Below are 24,263 nucleotides of genomic sequence, written 5' to 3' on the forward strand. Positions count from 1 at the left end.
TGGCATACATTGTTTAGGGACACAGATTGTTGGTTTGAATTTAAGGTGGCACGTTTTTGCTTAAAGTTAATAGGCAATTATTTAATTTCTATTCTGCTGGCAGCACATCCATGGCTTCGAGGTCAACACGCAATCCCGTTGGATATTTTAATTTTCAGATTAGTCAAAGCATATATTCGGGCTTCTCCTTTGAAACGGGCAGCTCTGAAGGTAGGTTCTTTGTAATGCATTTAGTTTATAAGAACTTGTTATTTGAAAAAAGAAATCAGTATAGAAAAACATACATTATATTGTCATGCGCAAAGTCAATTTTGATTCAATTTCTAGGCTTGGATGAAAAAAATGATCTCATTAGGTGATACATTGCATATTTGTGTCAGTTTTCCTTAGTAAACTTGCTAGTTTTCGTCACAGTTGTATTGGTTTTAAAAACGTAATAGGAGAAATGTTTTTTACTGGAATGTTTAGATCATAATTTTTGGTCCCTACATTTATAGCTCATTATTATGTTTACTAAATTTTTTCTGCACAGTCAATTCTGTCAGACATTTTCTTGTTTTGTTGGTTCATATTCAGGCTTAGTGTTTTTTGGTATCTTTCATAGTAGATATTGTAGAGATTTCATGCCTATCTTGTCTTTCTCTGCATCTTCTGCAGCTTGTGTAGTGTAACAAATACTCAACCTGGAGATTCACCATGTTTTAACTAAAAACTAAAATATGTTGACAAGCAAACAGAAATAAGAACTTTTATCCGTTTATTAATGACCAAAGATTGTCAACAAGTCTATTAAACTTAAATCAGTGATAAATTCATCTGGAATCCATGTTATCACATTCATCTTACAATGGTTAATTGGAAAAATTTAGTTAGGATGCATTTTAAAACTGATTATAAATATGCTTTTGAGATGCCTGATAGTTATAAATTACTGAGAAATATGTTGCAAATTCATCCCTGGGCAAAAGGGCATGAGATTTTCCATCCTGTATGTCATCAACGAAGCAAGCCTTGTATAATAATTTTTACAGCTTGATTATCATTGACAGTAGCACTTAGGAGAATATTGCTCTACTATATATCCAAAAACTATAGGGTCTCATTTTGTTCAAGATTGTTAAGCCCTCGCGTTAAGTAAATATAGAATCATAATTAATGTGAGAAATTATGGGTAAGTAATAATGATATTTGTAAATATAATAAGGGGGTGTCAGAATGATATATATTCATGTCCATGTTGTGTGATTGCATCAGCAGCCAGTTCTTATTCAAATATTCTTTATTATTTAATTGTATAGAATTTTGTGTTTAAGATCATGAGACCGATTTTGTTGTGTGGAAATCAAAATTTCTGTTACACCTTGCATTTGAAAAAGTTGGGTGTAACAATTTGGGTCACCAAATATGTATGTGATTATTCTTGTGGTATTGGAGTGCCTATTGTGGGCTGTGTACTAGGTTTATTGCTGGCATGAGCCTCGAGGAAATGTCCTCCTTTATGGATCAGGAAATTGGTTGGAAGAATGATGTGAAGTTAATTTTAGGTTTTCCTTTAAATTCTTTCCCAATAATTGCTTCTAGAGAATGAAACCTACATGGGAAAGTGTTATGGCTATGCACTGATTATATTTAATAAAGTACAAAGGGCTTCTTTGGTCTCTTGAAACAAATATTATGATTGTCATAAGATCTTATTTTAGTTTGATTGCTAGTTAGATAAAACACTCATTAGCAGATATATAGATAGAGTTGTTCATGTTTTCTATTATAATTTGATGGGAGTTTACTACAAGCTGCCATGGAGATGGTTGCAATGCTACGTAAGATGTGAGGAAATGTTTAACTTTGATAGGCATCACAAGGACGAGGGATCTAGGTGAGGAAATGTGTACTCTAAAGTTAAGCATTGGGGATGTCCTGCCAATTTGATCTATTTATATTTTTTAAGTAAATGAAGGTGCGATATATAGAGAAGTGTCTAGTGGGCCACAAGATCTCACTTGATATCCAAAACATTTGAGGTAAGGAGAACTGACCATGAAGAGGTAAGAGTGAATGAACATTGACTAGTTACATTGAATAGATGGAAGTCGGCTGGTGTGCATATGTTGACCACTAGAGTGAAAGACCTTGTAGATGGGACATATCATCATTGATTGGAGCATTTGGGGGTTGGTGGAGAGGGGGAGGCCTTTGTCCATTTTATGTGTTTGGTTTAGCCTTGAGGGTTAGCTCAAGCAGTCATGAACTAGAAGTGAGATATCTCCCTTGATGTTGGGGAGTTGTGAGTTTGATTCTTTTAAACACCCTAGGTTCAGGTTTCTGTCCTCAGATCATTGGGAAGTACTCAGATCCCTTCGTTGAAGTTGGGAAGGTGGCAAGTTTGATTCTTTTGAGCCTCTTAGGGTCAGGCTACCATCCATGGATCATGTACACAGAAGGTTTTATGCAATGTTTTCCTTGGAAAAAATATCAATTTGGACAAGTATCAATATTGGCATTGTTTTGTGTGGCGTTAATGAATTGAGTGCTTCTTGATTGGATGGTCGGCATCGCTTACTTAGGGAAGTGGAACCATTGTCTATTGAAAGGAGCAGAAAGGTGAATGATCATAACTAAGTGTTGGAGAGGTTCCATAAGAAGGCAGAGTTTAGGATGGAGTCAAAGGTCCTCTAGTTAGATGACTGAGTGATTGGCTGTTCATTGGGAAAAGGCAATTGACAGATCATAGCCAACAAAGTGGTTTCCTAAGGAGAAGAAAGAATGATTTCCTCAAGGAAAGGAATGCGTCAACCTTGATTTATGGGAGGGCCAAATGTTGTAAATGCAATCCTATGGATGCGAAATCCCAGAGGTTGTGTAGATTTACATTCTTAAACATGTGTTGGTGAAAAATGTCTTACGTTGAAAAATATATTGGAGTTTTTTCCCCAGGAGATGTCTTCTTGAAAATATTGCTGTACTAACTTTGGAATGTTGTGTGCATTATTCTCCATTTCTTTGTTTTGTTGTTTGGTAAGGAAAGAAATGTGGGCGATATATGTACAAGGCACATTTTTTGCTTGCTTGAATTTATGGTGTAGGTGCATTGGGTGGCTTTGACTTGATCATTGGCAAACAGATTACTTGTAGACTTAAATATCAAGTTTTTCTCTTTGGCCTAAGAACTCACATGATATCCATGACATTTTAAATAAGGTGGTACTCTGGGGTTGTATTGAAAAAACTATGAAGAGCAAATAATTAGATATGAGAATGTACTGTAACTTATTCTAGAGACACAGTTCGTAGACTTTTGTTTTGTTTTTTATTTTTTAAAACTATTACGAGATTGTTTTCTTTGTGATATGAGTGTCCATGCTACTTGTCACCCCTCACGATACTATCTACATAAAAGTATGGGGAAATCAGATATTCTAAGGCATAATTTGAATAGGAAACCGAACTCTACAGATTCCAGTATAGACATGGGTTCATTTCTCCATGATAGTTTGAATTGAGAGTCTAGACGCATCCCAAATGGAGACTCAGAAACTGAAATAGATGAGACAGGAGTTACATTACAAAGATGGATGACTTCATCTGAGTACCTTAAGCTTATGAAATACAAGGTTTCCATTACATAGATGAAAGCATATGGTAATAAGCTCTAACAAATGGGCACCCTTAATTTATTAAATGTTGTTAAAATAAAAAATATTTGTTATCAAGTGACCCTGATTGCTCCACATTCAAGAATCTACAAACTCCTTTCCCAGTCTGCTACTAAATATTGATCAATATTTTCTGTTGCAATATTGCAAATGTTCAAGTAGGAAATCAGATCTTGGAAGGCACAATTCAAATAAGAAACTGAACTGTGTAGTCTCCATTGTAAACATGGGCTCCTTTCTCCATTGTAGTTTGATTTGAGGCACATTCCAAATGGAGACTCAGAAACTGAAATAGATGAGAGAGGAGTTACATTACAAAGATGGATGACTTCAGCTGAGTACCTGAAGCTTATTAATTACAAGGTTTGCTTTACACAGATGAAGGCATTCACTAATAAGTTATAACAAAAAGGCACCCTTAATTTGTTAAATGTCATCAAAATACAAAATATTTGTTATCAAGAGATCCTGATTGCTCTACATTCAATAATCTACAAACTCTCCCATTTTGCTTCTAAATATTGATTATTATTTTCTGTTGCAATTGATTTTAATAATATTAATTTAGGATGACATCGTTACAAATTACACATCCTCATCAAGAAGCATGTTGGTCACTTGGACTAGTAAGTATCACTGAAATGCTAGAACCTATGTCTTGAGTCTTACGGTGCTGTATAACATCTTTATAACAAGTTTTAGTATGCTAAACTCGTACCCTTAATGGAGAGTAGCAAGAGGCCTTAATATTCATAAATCTGAGGCCCACACACGTGTCCAATATTGTGAAATTTCTTTGGCATAGGGACTTGCAAATCTACTTGGAGGTTTCTGTCCATCTAGGATATCAGGTTGGAGTCTTCAACATGTCATCTGAGGGTATTTTGCAGGAGTTACTTTGTTGATGTATTTCTTTTATTATGTCGGCCAAGTAATTACTTAATATCCCCTTTTTTCTTGTAAAATTACTCTACATTCATTTTCCTATCATAGTACAAAGATTAAGTAGAGGGAAGTGTCCAGTATGACAACGGGTTTCTTGTTACCAGAACAAGATCCTTTAGTAAAAGCATCTCTTGGATAAATGGTTGTGTAAACAGAACATTTTGCCTGAAGTATGATACAAATTGTTGGAGTGTGAAGTTGACTTTATCAAATGTGGATGCAGGCACTGTCAAAATCATTGACAGAAAATGAATTATTTTACCTCAGATCACAGTTTAAACTTCTTGAACCCAACAAAGATGGAAAGATTTCCCTGGAAAACTTTAGATTGGTAAGGTCCATCAGACCTGATTATTATAATTTATTTTGTGCACGTCCAATTATTTTTTTTTGTTTGCTTTCATATATGGATTGCAATTGGATCTTTTATGGAGTTTCAGATCAGACTCCTGAGTGTGATTGAATGGTTCATGTGGTATTGTTAATCAGATATACAGTTCTTTTCTTTTGGATGTATCAGGCTTTAACGAGGAATGCGACTGACGCGATGAAGGAATCTAAGGTTCCTGATATTCTCAATTCGGTATGTTGCAAGGATGAGCTTTTGGATGTTTTTTTGCTTTGTTGGTAGAATACTTGTGGTCTGTAATATATGTTACACTTTGTTGCTTGTTGGTTCAGCTCTTAATTCTTTGATGCTGTCAATTGTGTTTTTTTAATTTCCTTTATAACTGGTGGAAATATTTGTGACTGAATATACATATGTGCATGGATTAGAAATCTATATAAAAGCTCATTTCACATTTCTTGCCTAAATGTTTTAGTATTTCCTGTTTCCTGTTTAATAATATTTAAGTTAAATGGAAATGCTCTAACAAAAGTTAAAACCCTTAGTATCCTAAACATTGAATACAATAGTAAAAGACATTAAACAAATTGATATATATATGATAAATTTATTCCAAGTATCTTCCTGCTGACACAATTCTAGAAACTATGTTTTTTAGTGTGCCTGGCCAGATGACAAGGCATTGGTTAATCAAAAGAATTTATATTTGAGCCTGTCTATTTAGCTTCATAAGTGGAATCTCAGTAGTCACTATAAAATTCCACCAGTTGCTATTGAAAGTAATTGGATTTTGATGAAACTCCAAGAATCGATATATAATGTGAGAGCTCTTATTGTGAGCAGGGATAAGAAGGTAATATCTTTGTTCTCAAAGGATGTATTGCCTTCAATATATGGTCGTTGGTAATATTTAATATGTTTAGACAGATTTTTGGATGGAGGCATTCTAGGAGATATGGCAAAATTTTAATTGTAGTATTCATTATGGATTTTATTACTTTTTTCATTCCATTTCCTAACTTTTTTTTTTTTTTTTGGTGTTTGTGTGGGGGGGGGGGGCATGGGGAGGGTTATTGATTGTCTTGCACTCATGGCACTTGGATACTTATGCCCATTTCCAAGTTGCTTGAAACGCCGAAACGTTTCGGAGTTTCAAAAACGGGAACGTTGAAAAACGCCACCTCCCAAAAATGGAAACGTCGACCAAAACTTCAGCCGAAACATCATATATGTATATATAAAAATATATATAAATAAACAAGTGAATAACACATTATCTTGCAAGAAAAAAGGGAATAAGACCCATAGATGACAATTTAGAAGGAAAAACAAGTCTATATTAACTCTCATAGATGATTACATGATGGTCGAGTTTCGGGTACGAGTACGGCCCGAAACGCCAGGTTCCTAGAAGTTTCGTGCAACATAGGTCCATTTATATCTATTGTGGTTTGTAACAACGCAAAATTGCAAAAAATTGTTATAGAAACATTGTTGGATGATTGAGAGCAAAATGTCTTTTCATGACTTAGAAAGAGTTCACCAAAACTATATAGGATAGGTGCTAGGATTGGGTACATCTTTTGTTTTGGACCCAATGATGGAAACAAGGGTGAATAAAGGACAATGCCTTTGTATTATAAGCTACTGTGGATATTCCATTGGAACAATTCATCATAATAGATCTTACAAGTTTTTGCAATCTATTATTCTATGATGCTTCGCTTAATATTCAGTGTTAATGTTACTTTGTTAATGTATGAAAACACTTAAATAACTGAAATTATAATGCAAGAAGCTAACAATTAGCACATTATCTCCACATAGTGAACACAAGATGTACCTTGGGAAAACCTTTTACGGAGAAAACCCAACAAGAATTGTGATGCCTATGCTCAACTCTCTTCTTCTTAGTTATGGAATATGAATACAAAAACAAACATACTTATTAGGTAGTTGCCATAGACGTTGTGGCCATTATAACTTTTATAGGATTTTCTACTTCCTTTGTCTTGGGTCAAAATCCCATTGCCAAATGCAACACTCCATTATGGAACACTAACCATGAAATAAGAATGGAATCCCCTTCCTTTAATAAGTCTTGATAGTTTACTAGGGGTAGGGTTAGGTTTTTCGCATGCCTTACTCCCAATTAATATTAGGGTTTTGAACCCTCTAGAATCTTTATGAAGGTCCATGTGTGAGTAAGGTGGGTTGATGTGGCATATACTCAATGTCATGGTGGCCAATAGGATAGGTCAACCTGTGGGAGGTGTAACTTATATAAATGAGCTATGATTGAGGGTGGTATTTGCGTCGTTGGAAAGCTCTTGATACCTAGAACTTGCGAAGAGGCTATAATGTTGACCCAAAAAATGGTCGTTGAAGGCCTAAAAAATGAGCTCTAAGAGGTTCTGGACCTCATCATTGAAGTGGGACTTGCCACTAATAAAGGTCCTACAAGGCAATAGTTGCAATTGTAGTTGAGAGCCGCTTGTTGCACATTTTTGGGACACTTTTATGCCAAGGAAATGATTAAACAATGTCATATCAATTGAGTTTGGCACTAGTCCTCTCTTGACTTGAATAATTTTCCATGTTGTGACCATGTTGCATAGGAGTAGATGCATGATAGATTGTTATGAAAGTTGCAAGATATAATCTCCTAAGAAGTTGCAATATATAATCTTTCATGGTATTCTCGTTGAACACAAAGCATTGTCCTTTAATATTCCATTATTGGATTGTTTTCAACAATAATGGATGTCCAAGGTGTTTAATTGTCAAGATTCGCATTGGTGCCTTAGTCTCCCTTTGCATCTATTCGTATTTCCATCTATGATGTTTGTGTTGAGCTTGGACACCTCATTTTTATAGCTGGTTGTTGCTTTCCTTCTTTCCTTCATTTGTTCTAACATTACTTGATCATGCTCTTTCACGTACTTTCATGTACAAGTTGGTGTTGTTTGCTTTATGCTTTTAGAGTAGGTTTAGGTCATTGGCATTGGCCTAACTATTTGGGCATTGCCTTGGACATTAATATAATCTTATTTAATAATTTATCCCCCTCAACAAACAAACTTAAGTGCGCCCCTTGCCCCTAGTTGAATTATTTATTGATGCCTCTTACCCCTCTAAGAAATTAATATGTGTTAAGAGAAAACATGGCATGCTTGAAAGTCTCATGGTCTAAGGCAAATGAGGACCTAACTTTAAAAGTTTAGTAATACTTTCACACATGTATACACTTTAGGTGTATACTCATTATATAATTACCTTGCATTAAAGGAGCAATGTTTGAGCCCCAACCTTCTAAGTATAAAGATGTGGAAATTTGTATTATGGAGTCAATTTATGTGATCGGCCTCATTGATCTTGTGAGGGTTGGGTAGTTAAATTTTCTTAACTTTTTATTGTGTTTTAATTGATGTATTCAAGAGATAATGTAGTTGAGGTATTGTGGTATCATGTATGTATGCATTTCAAAGGAAACACATTTTAGTCTCATCATGTTATGTATTTGTTTCAAAATTAATTAATGTATAATGTGCATGCACTCCTATAAACAAATAATGGAATTTGAGCCAAAAGAAGAAACATAGGTGTATGTAAAAACAAGAGTAATTGCAAGTCGATTGAACAAATATGAAAAATTTAATAGTATGATTTGTAATTAATTAGTCATTACAAGGATGATGTAGCTAGGGTATCTTAATTGGCAATGACAACTAGCAAATTCTATGGCAAAGGGTGGATAGTATGGAGAAAAAAGTTCAATATGGTAACAACAACTAGTATAGTGATTAGCAAGGCAATGATGTGTATTAAGCTAAGCCACTTGACACACAGGACACAAATTCGAGTGTTTGACATGGGGCACGTAGACCCCTCGAAACATGACACATAGGACACATTATATATATATATATATTTCAATGATTTCATATTACATAAATTCTCATTCATGATACAAATTCAGACATAGATCTAGATTCTACATCATAAATTTCATAAGTTGTAACATTATGCATATATATTACAAATACAATTGTGACAGATTCATCAATGATCCAATAGGAGAAAGACAAGAAACTGCAATTTTCTCATTAAGCCATCAAAATCAAAATGTGTTACATGGGTACAGAGTCCTGAGGACTCCTGACTAGCAATGCCAATGGCAAATATAAATAGCAACTACAAAGCAACTGCAAAGTTGTAGGTAGCTCATTAATCATCATCATCAAAATCAACATCATTATCATGGTCACCATTTCTCTCCTCTGCATCCTCCTCCTCTGTATCCAATGTAATCTCTGCATTTGTTGGTGTGGAGGATGAGCCCTCGAGTATCAATATCCTAAAAAATGTCAAGCTCTAGCACTGGGCCGTTAGGATCCAAGTTGGCCAATGCCAACTCAACGTTGTTGTCCAAACCCATATCATCAGGAAACACATCCCACATCTTTGTCTTTCCCTTCAACTAGTCCTCCCTCTGCCTGTAAACAAGATGAAGGTTGGTATGCACAAATCATTTTGTCTACCTCGGACTGCACAAGCCTGCTCTTCTTCACTCTATATAAATTCCCATATGTGCTCCAACTCCTCTCGCAATAGAGGGAACACTTGCAGACCTTGATGTGTTAAAATTGGCAACTAGGGCCAAACTCCATGTGGGCCATCTTATTAATGGCAATTGATATTTTTCTTGGATCCCTCTCATCGAGAGGTGTAATATTGATCTAAAGATCATCCGATTCCGATAAGTATTCCGATAAGTATTCATGGAGATGAATTTATTTGTGTTATGGGACAATTCGTCAAGGTTGGCCATCAACCAAATAAACCCCTTATGTGCTCAATGTTTTAGTAAAAAAGGAGATGACTTGAGAGTCATTTTACACACAACTTCTCTCTTGATTTCTCTCCACTTGTCTTGGGTTTTAATATGAGAGAAATCTAGGAGGAAGTAGCCCTGATAGAGTCCTAAGGAGGATGCCCTAACGCAACCCTATGGAGAAGAGCTAACGCTGCCCTATGGAGAAGCACTAACGCTGCCCTTTGGAGAAGCCCTAACATAACCTATGAAGAGGTATATGCAGTCAAGAAGGGTAGCAATGTAATCCCTCAACGCAGATTAGAAAAGGGTCTCTACCCTAGATGGATGCCCTAGAACCTTAACGCAATCTATGGAAGAATGAAAGCTCTAACCGCAACAAGAGAGGATGTATCTTAGATAGTGTGGAGGAGACCCGAGTTCCTCAATGGAGGTAGAGTTAATTACTTGAGAAGTACCCTGTTTTTGGGTCACTTTGGTGGAGGCCTAGAGGCTGTCTTGGATGTCATAGATTGCTCTTGAGGGCGAAGGCATGAGGAACTGTTTCGTGGGGATGTAAGCCCTCAAAATGGCTACCGCAGTAAGGGATAGGCTTGTTGTAGCAAGCCGCAATCCCTTATACACCTATAGGTCTACGTTAAGGCCAAATAAGGAGGGCGTAAGGGCTAGTTGTGACTGCTGGGGTATAACAAGCCAACGTGTGGTTTAGGAATGCTGGAGAAGGGTAATCATAGACTTGGGACAGATGTTGTGAAGGATGTCCAAACAGTTGTTAGAATACCCTTAACAGTCCAGCAATGTGGCAATCATAGAATCCCTTAACAATGAAGTGATATAAGTCAATCAACATGATATAATAAGGTGTGACAATGTAATAAGGGTGCAACACAGTGATGATGAATGTTGCAATAAGGTGCAACATGAGGGCACTAAGAAAGTAATGGACAACAAGCATGCAATGGACAACAAGCAAGGGACAACAAGCATGCAAGGGACAACATGCAAGGTACAACAAGCATGCAAGGTATAACAAGTAAACAATGGGACAACAAGCATGGACAACATGGTTCAACCATGGCACATGGGACAACAATGCAACATTAGGTGCAACAGTAATGAGGTCCAGCATTGTGATGATGGGTGCAGCATGGTGGAGCACGGTGAGGTGCAACATGATGACGAGATGCAACACGATGATAGGTAAAGGAGTCACCTTGGAGAATCAGTTGAAGCAACATGTCTTCAACTAATCTCATGTATCATCTTCTTAGAGATGATCTATGCCTTTATCTAGATAAGTCGAAGTGTTGACTTCTGTTGTAAATGTTGATCAAGGGTTTCCCCACATTGGGGTTTGTCCATGGCTAGCGCCACATCTTGTGTCCTCTTGTCTTGGCTTTGTCTTTTTCAATTTATGTTTATGTTCTATCTGCAGTTTACTTTAATGCCGATGTGATTGCTAATCTAGAAAAGATATTGAGCTAACTGTGAAAATTGAAATAAATTGCTCTAAGCATAGAACATACCTAAAATTAACATGGTATCGGCGCTGAGGTGAAGACAAAGTCCAAGCAAGAGTGGAAGAGCAATCACCGAAAGTAGTTGGGAAAGGACAAAAGTGGATTTCTCATCCCTCTTCAAATTCACGAAGGGTGAAGTCGAAGTAGAGAATATTATCAGAATGGCGTAGCGGAAGTTTCTGATGGCCTAAAGATCACTTCAATGGGAAGTCTGGATCTAAGGTCGGAAAGAAAGACAGATGCCTTGTTTGCAATAAGTTTGACCATTATGCGAAGGAGTGTCCGAATGGCAGGAACACATCACTTGATGATGATAACAATCATTCCAGGGACATCGTCAATGATCATATGAATGACAACTAATGCAGGTCATCAAGGAAATGGCCGTCTCTTTAGAGAAAACAAGGAACCCCAGGTATGAAGAATCAAATGTTGTTTCTGATAAAATAAAGAAGCGTTATCTTGTATTGGCCCTCTCCTTCAAACTCTGTGGGAATCTGACTTATTGATTATAGTGCTTCAAGGCACTTCATCGGGTAGAAGGGTGCTCTCTCGAATTTGGTAAGAGATGGAAACAATCGTGGGATTATACTTGGAGCCGATGCCACCTATCCTGGAAAGGGTGTAGGAAATGTTACCCTTAATTGAATAAGGGTAACTCGATTCATTTACAGAATCTCTTTTATGTAGCTGATTGCAAGAAGAACTTGGTGTCCATTTCGGCAATGGAAGTCAAAGGTTTCAGGTTGGCATTCATCGATGGAAAGGTGCGTGTTTGAAAATAGAATTTCCAAAGATGCTTTTTCTCATGGGTTTAGAGTTGGCAATTTGTATCAAGTTGCAGGATGGTCCATTAGGGATCATGTCAATTGACATATCTCATCTATAACACCAGAGGTCTACTTATGGGGCTCTACTCGATGTGAGTCAGATGGTGACAGGTATGCCTGAATTCAAGAAGAGCATGAATGTACAGGTCTGAGATGTACCAAATGAAAATCTTACAATCGGACCATTCCCCTTATGTAGCAGGTCCATAGGTTTGGAACAACCCGAGGAGTTTGAGATTCATGATCGGGAATCTCATGTATACAGGTGGAAGAAAGCCCTCTATGACTTGAAGCAAATCACCTTGGGCATAGTATGAGAGGATTGATAGCTGTCTGATGAAGCTGAGATTCACTAGGAGTGAAGTCGATCCAAACGTTTGCTTGAAGGTTGTGGATGATAGACCTCTCATACTGGCATCTTATGAGGACGACCTATTTTTGACAGGTGCAGATCCTCGCATTTGCAGAAGTAAGAGGGAGTTGGATTCTGGATGTGGAACGATAAACTGCATGCCCGTGATTACCTCAAGGATCTTATATTTCAAGAAGTTATATGGTAGTGATGCCATACCAGATTTGGGAAATGCCTCCGAGTTTCATAAACTCATTCGCATTGATGTTCTTGGTGAACCTTTGTCCGAACATATGTTTCACAGTTAGCATGAGAAGCTCATATATGGTTGAGCCTCATTGGATTGGTGCTAAGAATCTTTTGAGATATCTTCGGGGCACAATCTCTCATGAATTGAGATACACTGCTAGAAATGTGAAGCTGCGTGATTATTCGAATGCTGACTAGGCAGGCAGTGTGGAGGATCGCAAGAGCACTTCTGAGTGCTGGTTCTCTTTGGATTCTGCTTCGATATCATGGATGAGCAGGAAGCAGAAGTCGGTTGCTATAAGCACCGCCGAGACCGAATACATAGCTACGAGTATGATCTCATATGAAGCTACTTGGTTGTGGAAGCTCTTCAGTGAGCTGTTTGTACACATGATGGATACCACTGTGATCTTTTGTGTCAACCAGTGGCAGATTCGATTGTTGAGGAATCCCGTATTCTATGATTGCTCTAGCAGATAAACATCAGATACTACCTTATCAGGGATATGGTACGTCGATGAGCGAGGAGGTTCCATCGCATTGAGACTGATGTACAGGTCGCAGACATTTTGTTAAAGCCCCAAGGAAAGGTCAAATTTGTGACTTTCCCGAACGACTTGGAGTCGTTGAGAGACCCTCTTATGAGGGTCCTGTGTGTTGCATGCATTGAGCTTTGGGAGCATGGGGGGCTTGGGGTACTATTGGAGCAACACACGACCATAGGGCGACTCACCCTCCCCTAATGGTGCGCTGTGTACAGGGTGAATTGCTCAACCTTCCCCTGTGATACCGTAGGGCGACTTAGGGACCGGATGATTGGTTCTCTTATTGAGGCATCCTACCCATGCAGTCTGGGACTCATGGGAAGTACCTCTCAGATCAATGAGTAGGGAAATGGGGTTAGTGACCATAGTAGTACTATCGATGGACGCATCGCTGTATCTACCGTACTCTCTATGCTAGGATGACCTCCATTGATCTGGGATCAATGTAATCGATCTGGGATTAGTATGAGTGGTTTGAGACACTCTCTTGTGATATTGATTTGGGATCAATAAAACTGACTTCGGGTTAGTAGAGAATGGTATGAGACATTCTCGATCAATTCTTCTTCACGGTTCAACAGAGTGGAGCGGAGCTCAGCAGAGCAAAGTAGTGCAAGGCACTGATGGCAGAGATAGTACAGTCTAGCAGATGGATCAGCGGATGGAGTTCTCCCTAGTTGATAGGGAGTGTTAAAATTGTCAACTAGGGCCAAACTCCATGTGGGTCATCTTATTAATGGCAACTGATATTTTTCTTGGATACCTCTCATCGAGAGGTGTAGGATTGATCTAAAGATCATCCGATTTTGTTAAGTATTCATGGAGATGAATTTATTTGTGTTATGGGACAATTCGTCAAGGTCGGCCAACAACCAAATAAACCCCTCATGTGCTCAATGTTTTAGTATAAAAGGAGATGACTTGAGAGTCATTCTCTCTTGATTTCTTTCCACTTGTCTTGGGTTTTAGTGTGAGAGAAATCTAGGAGGAAGTAGCCCTAACACAGTCCTAAGGAGGATGCCCTAACGCAGTCCTAAGGAGAAGCCCTAACGCTGCCCTATGGAGAAGAGCTAACACTGCCCTATGGAGAAACCCTAATGCTGCCCTATGGAGAAGCCCTAACGCTGCCCTTTGGAGAAGCCCTAACATAACTTATGAAGAGGTATACGCAGTCAGGAAGGGCAACAATGTAAGCCCTCAATGCAAATTAGAAAAGATGGATGCTCTAGACCCTTAATGCAGTCTATGGAAGAATGAAAGCTCTAACCACAACAAGAGAAGAAGGATCTTAGACAACGTGGAGGATACCCGAGTTAATTACTGGAGCAGTAGCCTGTTTTTGGGTCACTTTGGTGGAGGCCTAGAGGTTGTCTTGTATGTCATAGACTGTTCTTGAGGGCCGAAGGCATGAGGAACTGTTTCGTGGGGATGTAAGCCCTCAAAAAGGCTACGGTAGCAAGGGATAGGCTTGCTGTAGCAAGCCACAGTCCCTTATACACCTACAGGTCTACGTTAAGGCTAAATAAGGAGGGCGTAAGGGCTAGTTGTGACTACTGGGGTATAACAAGCCAACGTGTTGTTTAGGAATGTTGGAGAAGGGTGATCATAGCCTTGGGACAGATGTTGTGAAGGATGTCCAAACAACTATTAGAATACCCTTACCAGTCCAGAAATGTGGCAATTAGAGAATCGCCTAATAGTGAACTGATGTAAGTGCAACAACATGATATAATAAGGTGTGATAGCATTGTAATAAGGGTGCAACACAATGACGATGAATGTTGCAATAAGGTGCAGCATGAGGGACAACAAGAAAGTAATGGACATCAAGCATGCAAGGTACAACAAGCATGCAAGGGACAACAAGCAAGTAAGGTACAACAAGCATGCAAGGTACAAGCATACAATGGGACAAGAAGCATGGACAACACGATTCAACCATCACACATGGGACAACAGTGTAGCATTAGGTGCAACAATCATGAGGTCCAACATTATGATGATGGGTGCAACAGGGTGCAGCACGGTGAGGTGCAGCATGATGACGAGATGCTACGTGATGATAGGTAAAGGAGTCACCTTGGAGAATTAGTTGAAGCATTGTGTCTTCAATTGATCTCATGTATCATCTTCTTAGATAAGATCTATGCTCTTATTTAGATAAGTCAAAGTGTTGACTTCTGTTGTAAATGTACTATCTCTTTCTCTCTCTGCTGAACTATTGAAGAACATATAAGAAGAATTGATCAAGGGTTCCCCACATTGGGGTTTGTCCGTGGCTAGCGCCACATCTTGTGACCTCTTGTATTGGCTTGTCTTTTGCGATTTATGTTTATGTTCTATCTGCAGTTTACTTTAATGCTAATGTGATTGCTAATCTGGAAAAGATATTGAGCTAACCGTGAAAATTGAAATAAATTGCTCTAAGCATAGAACATACCTAAAATTAACATGATGAAACTGGAATAGGAGGGACATCACCATTGGGGACGTTCTTCCCCTATTTTTGCCCCTTCTCTGCTGCCCTTGATTGAGCCATGAATGCTGTAAAACAATAAAGAAAAAATGCACTAGCATGTAAACATAATGTACAAACAAACTGTTGTAGTGAAATGGGGGAAAAAATGCTGAATCACCTGCAAAACGCTCCTAAACCCTTCACTACTCGCTCCCACACACCCATAGCAAGAGAGAGACACAAGAATGAAGCAAAAGTGGCCCAAATTGGGCTTTTAAAGATCCGCAACACGATTTTCTAGAGGGACAAGCGTCTCGAAATTAGGACATGCTGGGAAGGCGAATTTGATTCACATGCCCAACGAATCCCACGTGGTTGGACATGCTTGATCTGTGAATCAGACACGTGTCCCTTGAGAATTATGTTTGACAAGTGGCATTTGGGACACGAGTGGGGGGGGAGGATGTGCAGTGATGGTCAAAGGTGAAGCAACTTTGTGAAGTTGGCCATTGGTACATGTTTTGATAGCAAATGTATCAGATCAGGTTGCTACTAAGTACAAGTGTTAGTGAGCTCATTTCACTAGACAAGTTGGAGGTGTTCGAAGGGAGTGCAACTGAGGGTTATTCTGTAGTGTTAGAAGGGATTACAAGTGTTGTGCAAGTGGATTTATCAACCAATCTTCAAGTTTTTTCCTAAAACAATTCACTGTCTTCCTCATTTCACAGAATCATGGCTCAGTCATCAAGGGCAATTGGAAAAAGCCAAAGGAAAGGGAGGAATGCCCCCACTTATGTTGTCCTCCATTTTCATTAGGCCCTGTTAGCGCTTCATTTGCTAGCAGTGGGGCTGGAAAAGTAGCTTCAATGCTGAAAAAACATTGTCTTAGCAAGACAACAAGCTAAAGAGAAAAAGTTGTATGATTGAATTTGTATTACGATCATGTAAGATTCTAAATGTTTTTAGTTTTAAATTCTAAAGAAATTGAATCTTTGTATTATTTCATTTTTGTATGTGTAATATACTAATTTGTTATATATTTTTAATAAATATAACTAATTTGTGTGTTTGTGTGTGTAATGTGTCCTTTGTATCCTTTATGTGGGGTCACCATGTCTTGTCTCTAACACTTGTATTTATGTGTCCTTCATGTCTTGTGTCAATGTGTCATGTGACTTAGGTTCTATTGCATGCTACTTGATTAGCAAATCCTATCATCAATTACTGTTTTGGAAGGGCAAGAAGCCCTCACTTCATTTGTGAGGTATATGCTCATGTGCCTAAAGAGAAGCGGTTGAAGTTAGATGGGAAGGTTGTGAAATATATCTTCATCACTTGTGACATTGGTGTGAAAGTGTTCAATCCTTGGGATCTTTTGGCTGGTAAAATTTTGTATAGACGGAATGCTATTTTTAGATAAGACAATCCTTCTTCCTCATTGGTGTTAGCTGGAAAAGGCCACACAAGACGGAAAAAATTGAACCAATAAATGAAGAAGATATTCATAGTGGACTAGACGAGGAAGAGGGCTCATAGAGTTTTGGAGAGAATGAATAAACTCAACTTAAAACTTAAAGGAGCTCCATTTAGGAAAGAAGGTATCTCAATAGGTGTAATTATAGTTTGTTTAATTTCAAATGTAAATTTGCCTTATTTGCTAACATCGATGAGCCTACAATTGTGAAAGAGGCAATGTAGATGGAAGATAAAGTAGTCCTGAAGATTGGCCACCTATGAAGAAATTGTTGCACTTGAGAGAATGATACACGGGACTCGGTTTTGTTGGTTGATGGAGGGAACCCATTGGATGTAAATAGGTATTCAAAATGATTGGTTTATATGGCAATGTTGAAAAGCACAAGGTAAGGTTGGTTGCGAAGGGAGATTCCAGGTTGAGGGGGTTGAAAAAAATATAATTGAAAAAGTAGGCTTGGGATGAAAAACAATATGAGATGAGAAATTTACAACTGAACAAGAGTACTTTTGTATCACAATTTGACGACAAATCCTTATTTTGTGATGAGAGGTGGAAGAATAAAAAATAACATTACAGGATGATATGTTGGAGTCAGATATGGCAACATTACAAGATATTAAGGATATCTCAAATGTACTTTATCGATATAAATAAAAATTATCACAAAAGATGCATTTTTTTTGACAAGGTTATCGAAGAAAAATTGAAGAATTTTCTTGCCTAAAAAATCATAGTAAAAAATGATCACAGATTAAAAAGTTAGGTGGAAAGAAGTCGTTGGAAGACAAGTTAGAACCACTTATTTAGAAGGATGCATCAAGGTCCTCAGATAAGACAATTCAAGTTGAGGAGATGGAAACAAATACAGATCCAATTAAAATCACACCTCAAGAAGATGGCAATCCAGTTGAAGTAAAAACCTATTCATATGTTTTGAAGTACAAACGATGGAATTTCCAAGTTAAGATGTAGTGATCAACCAAGCAACATTAGTGTGTGAAGGAAATTGTATAGTGAAAGCAAACCAAGACAAGCATGGTAAGGGAAAATAATGTTACAGGAACTCCTTATCAACACTCCAATTCATAAGAGCAAATATCTTAACCAATCAATTAATCAATATCACTCAAGACAGAATTAATTGACTTTTATTTTGAAAAATATTGATGTCAACGCATTTAAGTCTCCTTATAGCTATTAATCGTGGACATGCAACATTCCACAAAGGATTAAATTAGGATCGTTAGATCCTTTTGTGATTTGACATTTTTGCCTAGCACCTGGATGAAGTTCATGTTGTCTTGTTTCATCAACTATGATGGCTTAAAAAACAGAGAATTATGTGAAGACATTACTAGCTAGGGGAAAGATGTGAAGCCTTTACATAAATATGTTTTGAAGACAAAGCATTTAAGGGGAAGGCAATATAATAGATATAAAAATATACATATCAATAAATAATAAATAATTATAATTAATAGGGGTATAATTATGAATAATGAAGGGAAATTTTTAGAAGGACATGACTCTTAATGAAAGAGCTGTCCCACCTTCTCATATATATGGGATCCTCATTTGTAATCCAATCTTAAGGTTTTCTCATACATTTATTCAATATATTATTTATTTATCATAAACTGAATTCTTTATTTCCAAGTATTTTGGATATTAAATTGGTGAGCCATATTGGTTGTCACAGATGCTTTTTTTATTGATAATTATCCCGTCTATATCCATCTTAAGCACGAGGCATAAAATTTTCAAATGTGTAATTTCTAAATTTTTTTTTGTAAGCTTTGTAGGACTACATCGTCATCATGTCAAACTTCTCACCCCCATTGGGGGGATAGCACAAGAGTTGAACCCAAGACTTTCGGTTCGGTGAGACTTCATTTCCACGGCCATTGCCAATTGAGCTATCCCAAGTGGACATAATTTTTTAATTATTTAATTCCATGTCATGTATAATTTATTCATATTAAATGATTAAAAAATTACACATTAAGAAATTTGATCGCTTCAGTGATTGATAGATCCAGTGTTAAGATGGATCTGGGCTGGTTTAATCTTTTTAGATGTTGTCACATACATATGTATGTATTTAGTTATTTATCTTTTTATTCAATTAATCTAATTATTTTGTTAATGTAATGGTATGTTACGTAACAACATATCCCCAGTGAACAGTGAACATTGATGTTTAATGTGATACGCAGTTATTGATACCTTGTTAAAGGATAGTCGATGTGGTTACGTGGGAAAATTCTATATGTTGGTCAGGTTAGGAACTATAGCAGGATGTTGGCCCATATTCAAGATATCATCTATTTCTAAGTCAGTGCCTGAATGATCAACATAGGTACCACTGAGTGCCTTAGCTGCAACCTGTGTTATTGTCTATTTCTGTGTCACTGATTGAAACATCTGTGTAGGTACTGCTAAGTGCCCTATCAGCAAGAAGGTATTTGGGTTAGTAGTTCTTTCTTTGTTTGTTGTTGAAATGAATGCTTAACCCAAGGAAGTTCCAAAAACTACTGGAAGCATGTGGACCTACCTGTTACAAAATGGGAGCTTGGAAATGCCAAGAGGATGTATTCATGTTAATAGAGAGGTCAGAGGAGAAAGCTTTATGGTGTCTGGAAAACCCCCAGTTTAGGATGAGTTTGGCCCGATATTAGCAATAAGAAAGGTTATGCAAAATTATTTTGTCCATAGAAAGCTCTTAGTGCTGATTTTAGATATTTTAATGGATCTGCCTTCTGGGTTCTTGGACAACTTAGTAATATACTGAGGTTACATTGCATGTGATGAGTGCCTGGGATGGTTGGGCTAGTTATAGATAATGAAAAAGATTTTTGCTAGTTGATCCATGCCCCATGATAATTGTGGGTTGATCGATCAAATGTATCCTCATAATATCTGTTAACAAGACAGGATTTGCAGACTATGCTCTCCAGGGCGATTGGCAGTAAGGAACATTGCTTGTACAGGTGTCCCTAATATCTTTTATATCATGGCCAGAGGTGGTTGGCCTTATTTCTCACACACCTTTAGACAGAGTCCTTGTGCTCCCTTAGTCAAAGTTGTCCCACGACTGGTTTGTGATAGAGTGGTTGCTGCTTACTCCCACGATTAGGATATCTATTATTACAAAGTTTTCTCCTCTTTTAGAAGTTTGTTAACCTTGAATGCCACGAGCACTTTTTTCTTGAGCTCTTGGCCTGCCACCTCCTTAAGTCCATCCACCACCTGTCTGAGTCACCATGTAGAGTACAAATGACATTGTAATTCTCAATATTGATTAGGTAACTAGGGTTGCTGTGATTACAGGTTCCCCTTCTTGTTAAGACACTGTTACAAGACCATTTTGTGGTCTTCTTTTCCACTCATGGTTTGGTTTGCTTGCTTGATCTCTCTGTCTTCTGCTCCAGCCTCTAGGGCTATGCATTATTTCATTGTTGAGGGTATCTTCACCCTGTAAAAGAAAAAACAAATGGCATAGTAACAAATAAGAGTGGGTTCAAACGTGTAATAATTAACCCAAGATTGATATGAAAAATCAATAGCTTAAAAATCTGAACAAAATCTTTCTGTTTCATAGTGTTAAATGGGCTATGTGCAAGAGGTCATATCCATTGGGAAATATTGCTGCTTTTAATATAATCTTCTTTCCTCGTGTATATTATTCATGTGTACCATAATTGATATGAAAATTCCACATCCGAGAAATCTCTTAATAAAGCTCTATTGTTGTCATAATGTTAAAGGGTCATGTGGGAGAGGTCATATCCATCGCAGAACTTTGATTTTTAGAACATGAGCATAGTCTCTTCTTCTCTCGTATCTTTCATGGGTGAACGATGATTGATATTAGAAATCGGTTTTGTAGAAATCTCTTAACCAAGCTCTACTGTTATGATAATGTTAAAAGGGTCGTGGGAGGTGATTTATCCATTGGAAAACTTTGCTGCTGTAAATCTTTCATGTAAGCTATGCCACTTTCATTTAGATGTATTGTTGAGCATATAACCTAGATATAGGACTGATGCCAATTGATGTCATCAGTATCATAAGATAATGATGTTAGGAGAGGTTTGCGTTGATTTCATGATATAAAATGAAATAAAATAAAATTATATTAGTGTCCATGAATACCATTGGAACTCTGAAGAACAGCAATTAACAAAAGCAATAAAACCCGGAACTTAGATTAGGAAAGAGTAGACAATAAGAAAGTAAGGGGGTGAACCAGATGCCTAAACTCCAGATAGGAGTATACGGGACGTTTGAGTGGAGTGAGTTATGGGAAATTTAATTCGACTTCCGTTTCTTTGTTATTAAACTTTTTACCTAGCAAATGAAGTAAACATCAATACGGCTAAGAAGAACAAGAGTGATTTTTTTTAATTCACAGTTCTTATGTAGTCCAAGGCCTTTTTTTTGGTGCCTCGTTCAGTTTCAAGTTAGCTGTTCAGAAAAAAATATTGGGTTTGAAAAATTTCATTGTGTTGAACTTTATACATAACGATAGTCCTGGTTGGGTCCGATGAAAGCAGGAATCATGGCGGTCTGTCTATATCATAGTTTTAAAATTCGACCGATTCGAAACGGAAATGGCCGAGTTGATCTGTTTCATTGCCGAGAAATGTGACTCGGTGGAGGAAACGGTTCAGTAGGCCGAGTCAGCCATGACTCGGCCGAGTCATTCAATGAGTCGGCCGAGTCATGGCTGACTCGGCCAACTCGGCCGTTTCTGTAATGACTCGGCCGAGTCATAACCAGTGGCTGGTAACCCCATCAAAACAATGATTTGACATTTTTTTAATGAAATTTTGAAGTGTTTGCTGATTGGTTTGGACTCCAATGTGTTTTATGAATTAGTTAAATGTTATTTGGGGTCCATTTCCCCCTCCCAAACCCTATTTAACACACTCAAACGCTCTCTACTATTGATAAGCTATTCAAATTTCATGGTAATGTTAAATTATTAAAGTAAAAGTGACATTCTCCTTAATCTTTATTTTCATCCTTTTACTTAAATTTTTAACATTACCATGAAATGACTCAGGATGTTTGAGAGTGGTTTCGGCCTCATTGGATTTCATATGGAGAAAGTAGAATTTTAGATTTCATTCAAAATCGAGCAGACTTATTAGTTTTTCAGGATTTCAGGATTGGAGGATTGCAATGTTTCCATTGAATTTTGTCATGTATTAGGGCATGGAACTCGTATTTAATGAAGAGCACCAATCCCTTTATGTACCTTGATGTTAGTGACATTGGTTGTCGAACTCCTCTGGGATTCGCTCCCAAACCAGGAGCTTCTGAAAATGTCGCTCCCGCTCCCGTTTTCGCTCTCGCTCCCCGCTTTCGCTCCTACTCCAAAGTAACACTGAGCCAGATGATGTTGGCGCAACTCTAGCAGTAGCCAGTAGTACTAGTCACACACTTTTGTTGTAGAGGCCATTTATAGCCTCCTTGGTTATGTGTTTTTGTTTTGATCTCTATATCATCATCGTGTATGTATTGGACAATGCATTGGGTGCCATTTTGATATAATGGATATATTCATGAGCCTACTTTGATCATATGTTGTCTTTTGTCTATATTCTAATGCTGTGTGATTGGAAACATGAATGAAAATCTTTAAAATTATGTGTTTTTATAAAAAATAAATATTTAATGTATTTTTTTACAACGACTGAGTCATTGAAATCGAGCCGGCCGAGTCGATACGGGGTCGGAGTCGACCCTCGGCCGAGTCGGAGTTTTAAAACATTGGTCTATATAACCTTAACATTTTGTGCCTTCATTTCTTTTCTTAAATATGTATCCTTCTTAGCTCTCTAGTCTATGGTTGATGTTGTGTAATTGATTTCCAGCTTCGCTTCAAAGTGTTGACAAAGATTTCTGAATGATTTCTGTCATGTTTTCTAATTTCTTGGCGTGTTTCTTTTCTTCTCTTGAGTTTCAATTGGATTGGATCTAAATATCTGGGGATTGAGAAACTGTGCAGATGGAACATCTTGCTTCAAGAAGAATGGACTTTGAAGAGTTCTGTGCTGCTGCAATAAGTGTATATCAGCTGGAAGCCCTTGACCGGTGGGAGCAGATTGCAAGCACTGCATATGAATTCTTTGAACAGGAGGGAAATAAGGTTATTTCAGTTGAGGAATTAGCTCGGGTATGTGCTACTATCCTGCAGCTGAAGTAGCAATTTTTGTGATTATCTGAAGGAACTTGATCATAATTTTTTTTATCCTTCAATCTTTGACAGGAAATGAACCTTGCACCTACTGCACATACGGTTCTACATGATTGGATCAGAAGCACTGACGGGAAACTAAGTTTTCACGGGTTTACAAAGTTTCTTCATGGTGTAACAGTGCGTTCAAGTACCAGGCCTCAATAAATGCTTCACAGGTTGTTTAATATTTGTCATTTATTTAATGTCATTGTCGGGGAGCGCTTAGTTCTATTAGTTAGCTGTATCTATGAGTAAATTTGGTGCAAGTTGAGGAATTCCGTTGAACTCTTATCTTGAAGAGCAGCCATGGTAGCTTCCTTGTAGACAACCTTCCTGGAGTTTTGTTTCATTGCACAACCTCTACGTGAAAGTTTGATCGCCCTTGCAAGCTTCCTGGAATTGCCCTTTTTTTTGATTCATTTCTTCCAGTGTATCTACTGATGTATGTATAAGCCTGTTTTCCATGATTGTCCAAGAAAACTGTGCCAAAGAGGGGCATTGATGATTTCAGAAAATACAACAAATGCAATCAGATGGCTCAGATTCTTTCTTTTTCCCCTGTGATGCCAATTTTAAATGCTGATGCATGTTCATACCCAATGATCTGCTAGCAGAGCAGATTTTTTCGTAACACGTGAATTTGGGATAAAATTAATGATCTCTATATATGTCTCTAAAGGTGAACTGGGAATGCCGTGGTTTAGAATGTGGTCATTCCCGGAGTCATTGTTATATTTATTGTGCAGCTTATTTGTCTGGTTAGCTTGCCTTTTAGTTATACTACTTGCCATCAGTGGCAGTTTT

The 24,263-nt window shown here is 37.7% G+C and overlaps 1 protein-coding gene across 1 annotated transcript in view; it reads left to right on the top strand.

Moving 5' to 3' along the window:
• The window catches only part of LOC149220795 (CDPK-related kinase 3-like), a 37,532-nt gene extending 13,517 nt beyond the window's left edge, over positions 1–24,015 (top strand). Inside the window, exons 7-11 of the mRNA XM_089384904.1 lie at positions 104–210; positions 4,822–4,929; positions 5,119–5,181; positions 23,229–23,396; positions 23,490–24,015. Of these exons, the coding sequence (XP_089241030.1) occupies positions 104–210; positions 4,822–4,929; positions 5,119–5,181; positions 23,229–23,396; positions 23,490–23,624 (581 nt within the window). The 3' untranslated portion in view covers positions 23,625–24,015. The remainder of the gene's footprint in view (positions 1–103; positions 211–4,821; positions 4,930–5,118; positions 5,182–23,228; positions 23,397–23,489) is intronic.
• Positions 24,016–24,263: the final 248 nt, after the last annotated feature.

Source organism: Pinus tabuliformis, chromosome Q (assembly GCF_031772625.1).
Source record: "Pinus tabuliformis cultivar Carrire ecotype Pingquan chromosome Q, CPIR1, whole genome shotgun sequence".
NCBI classification, from domain to species: Eukaryota; Viridiplantae; Streptophyta; class Pinopsida; order Pinales; family Pinaceae; genus Pinus; species Pinus tabuliformis.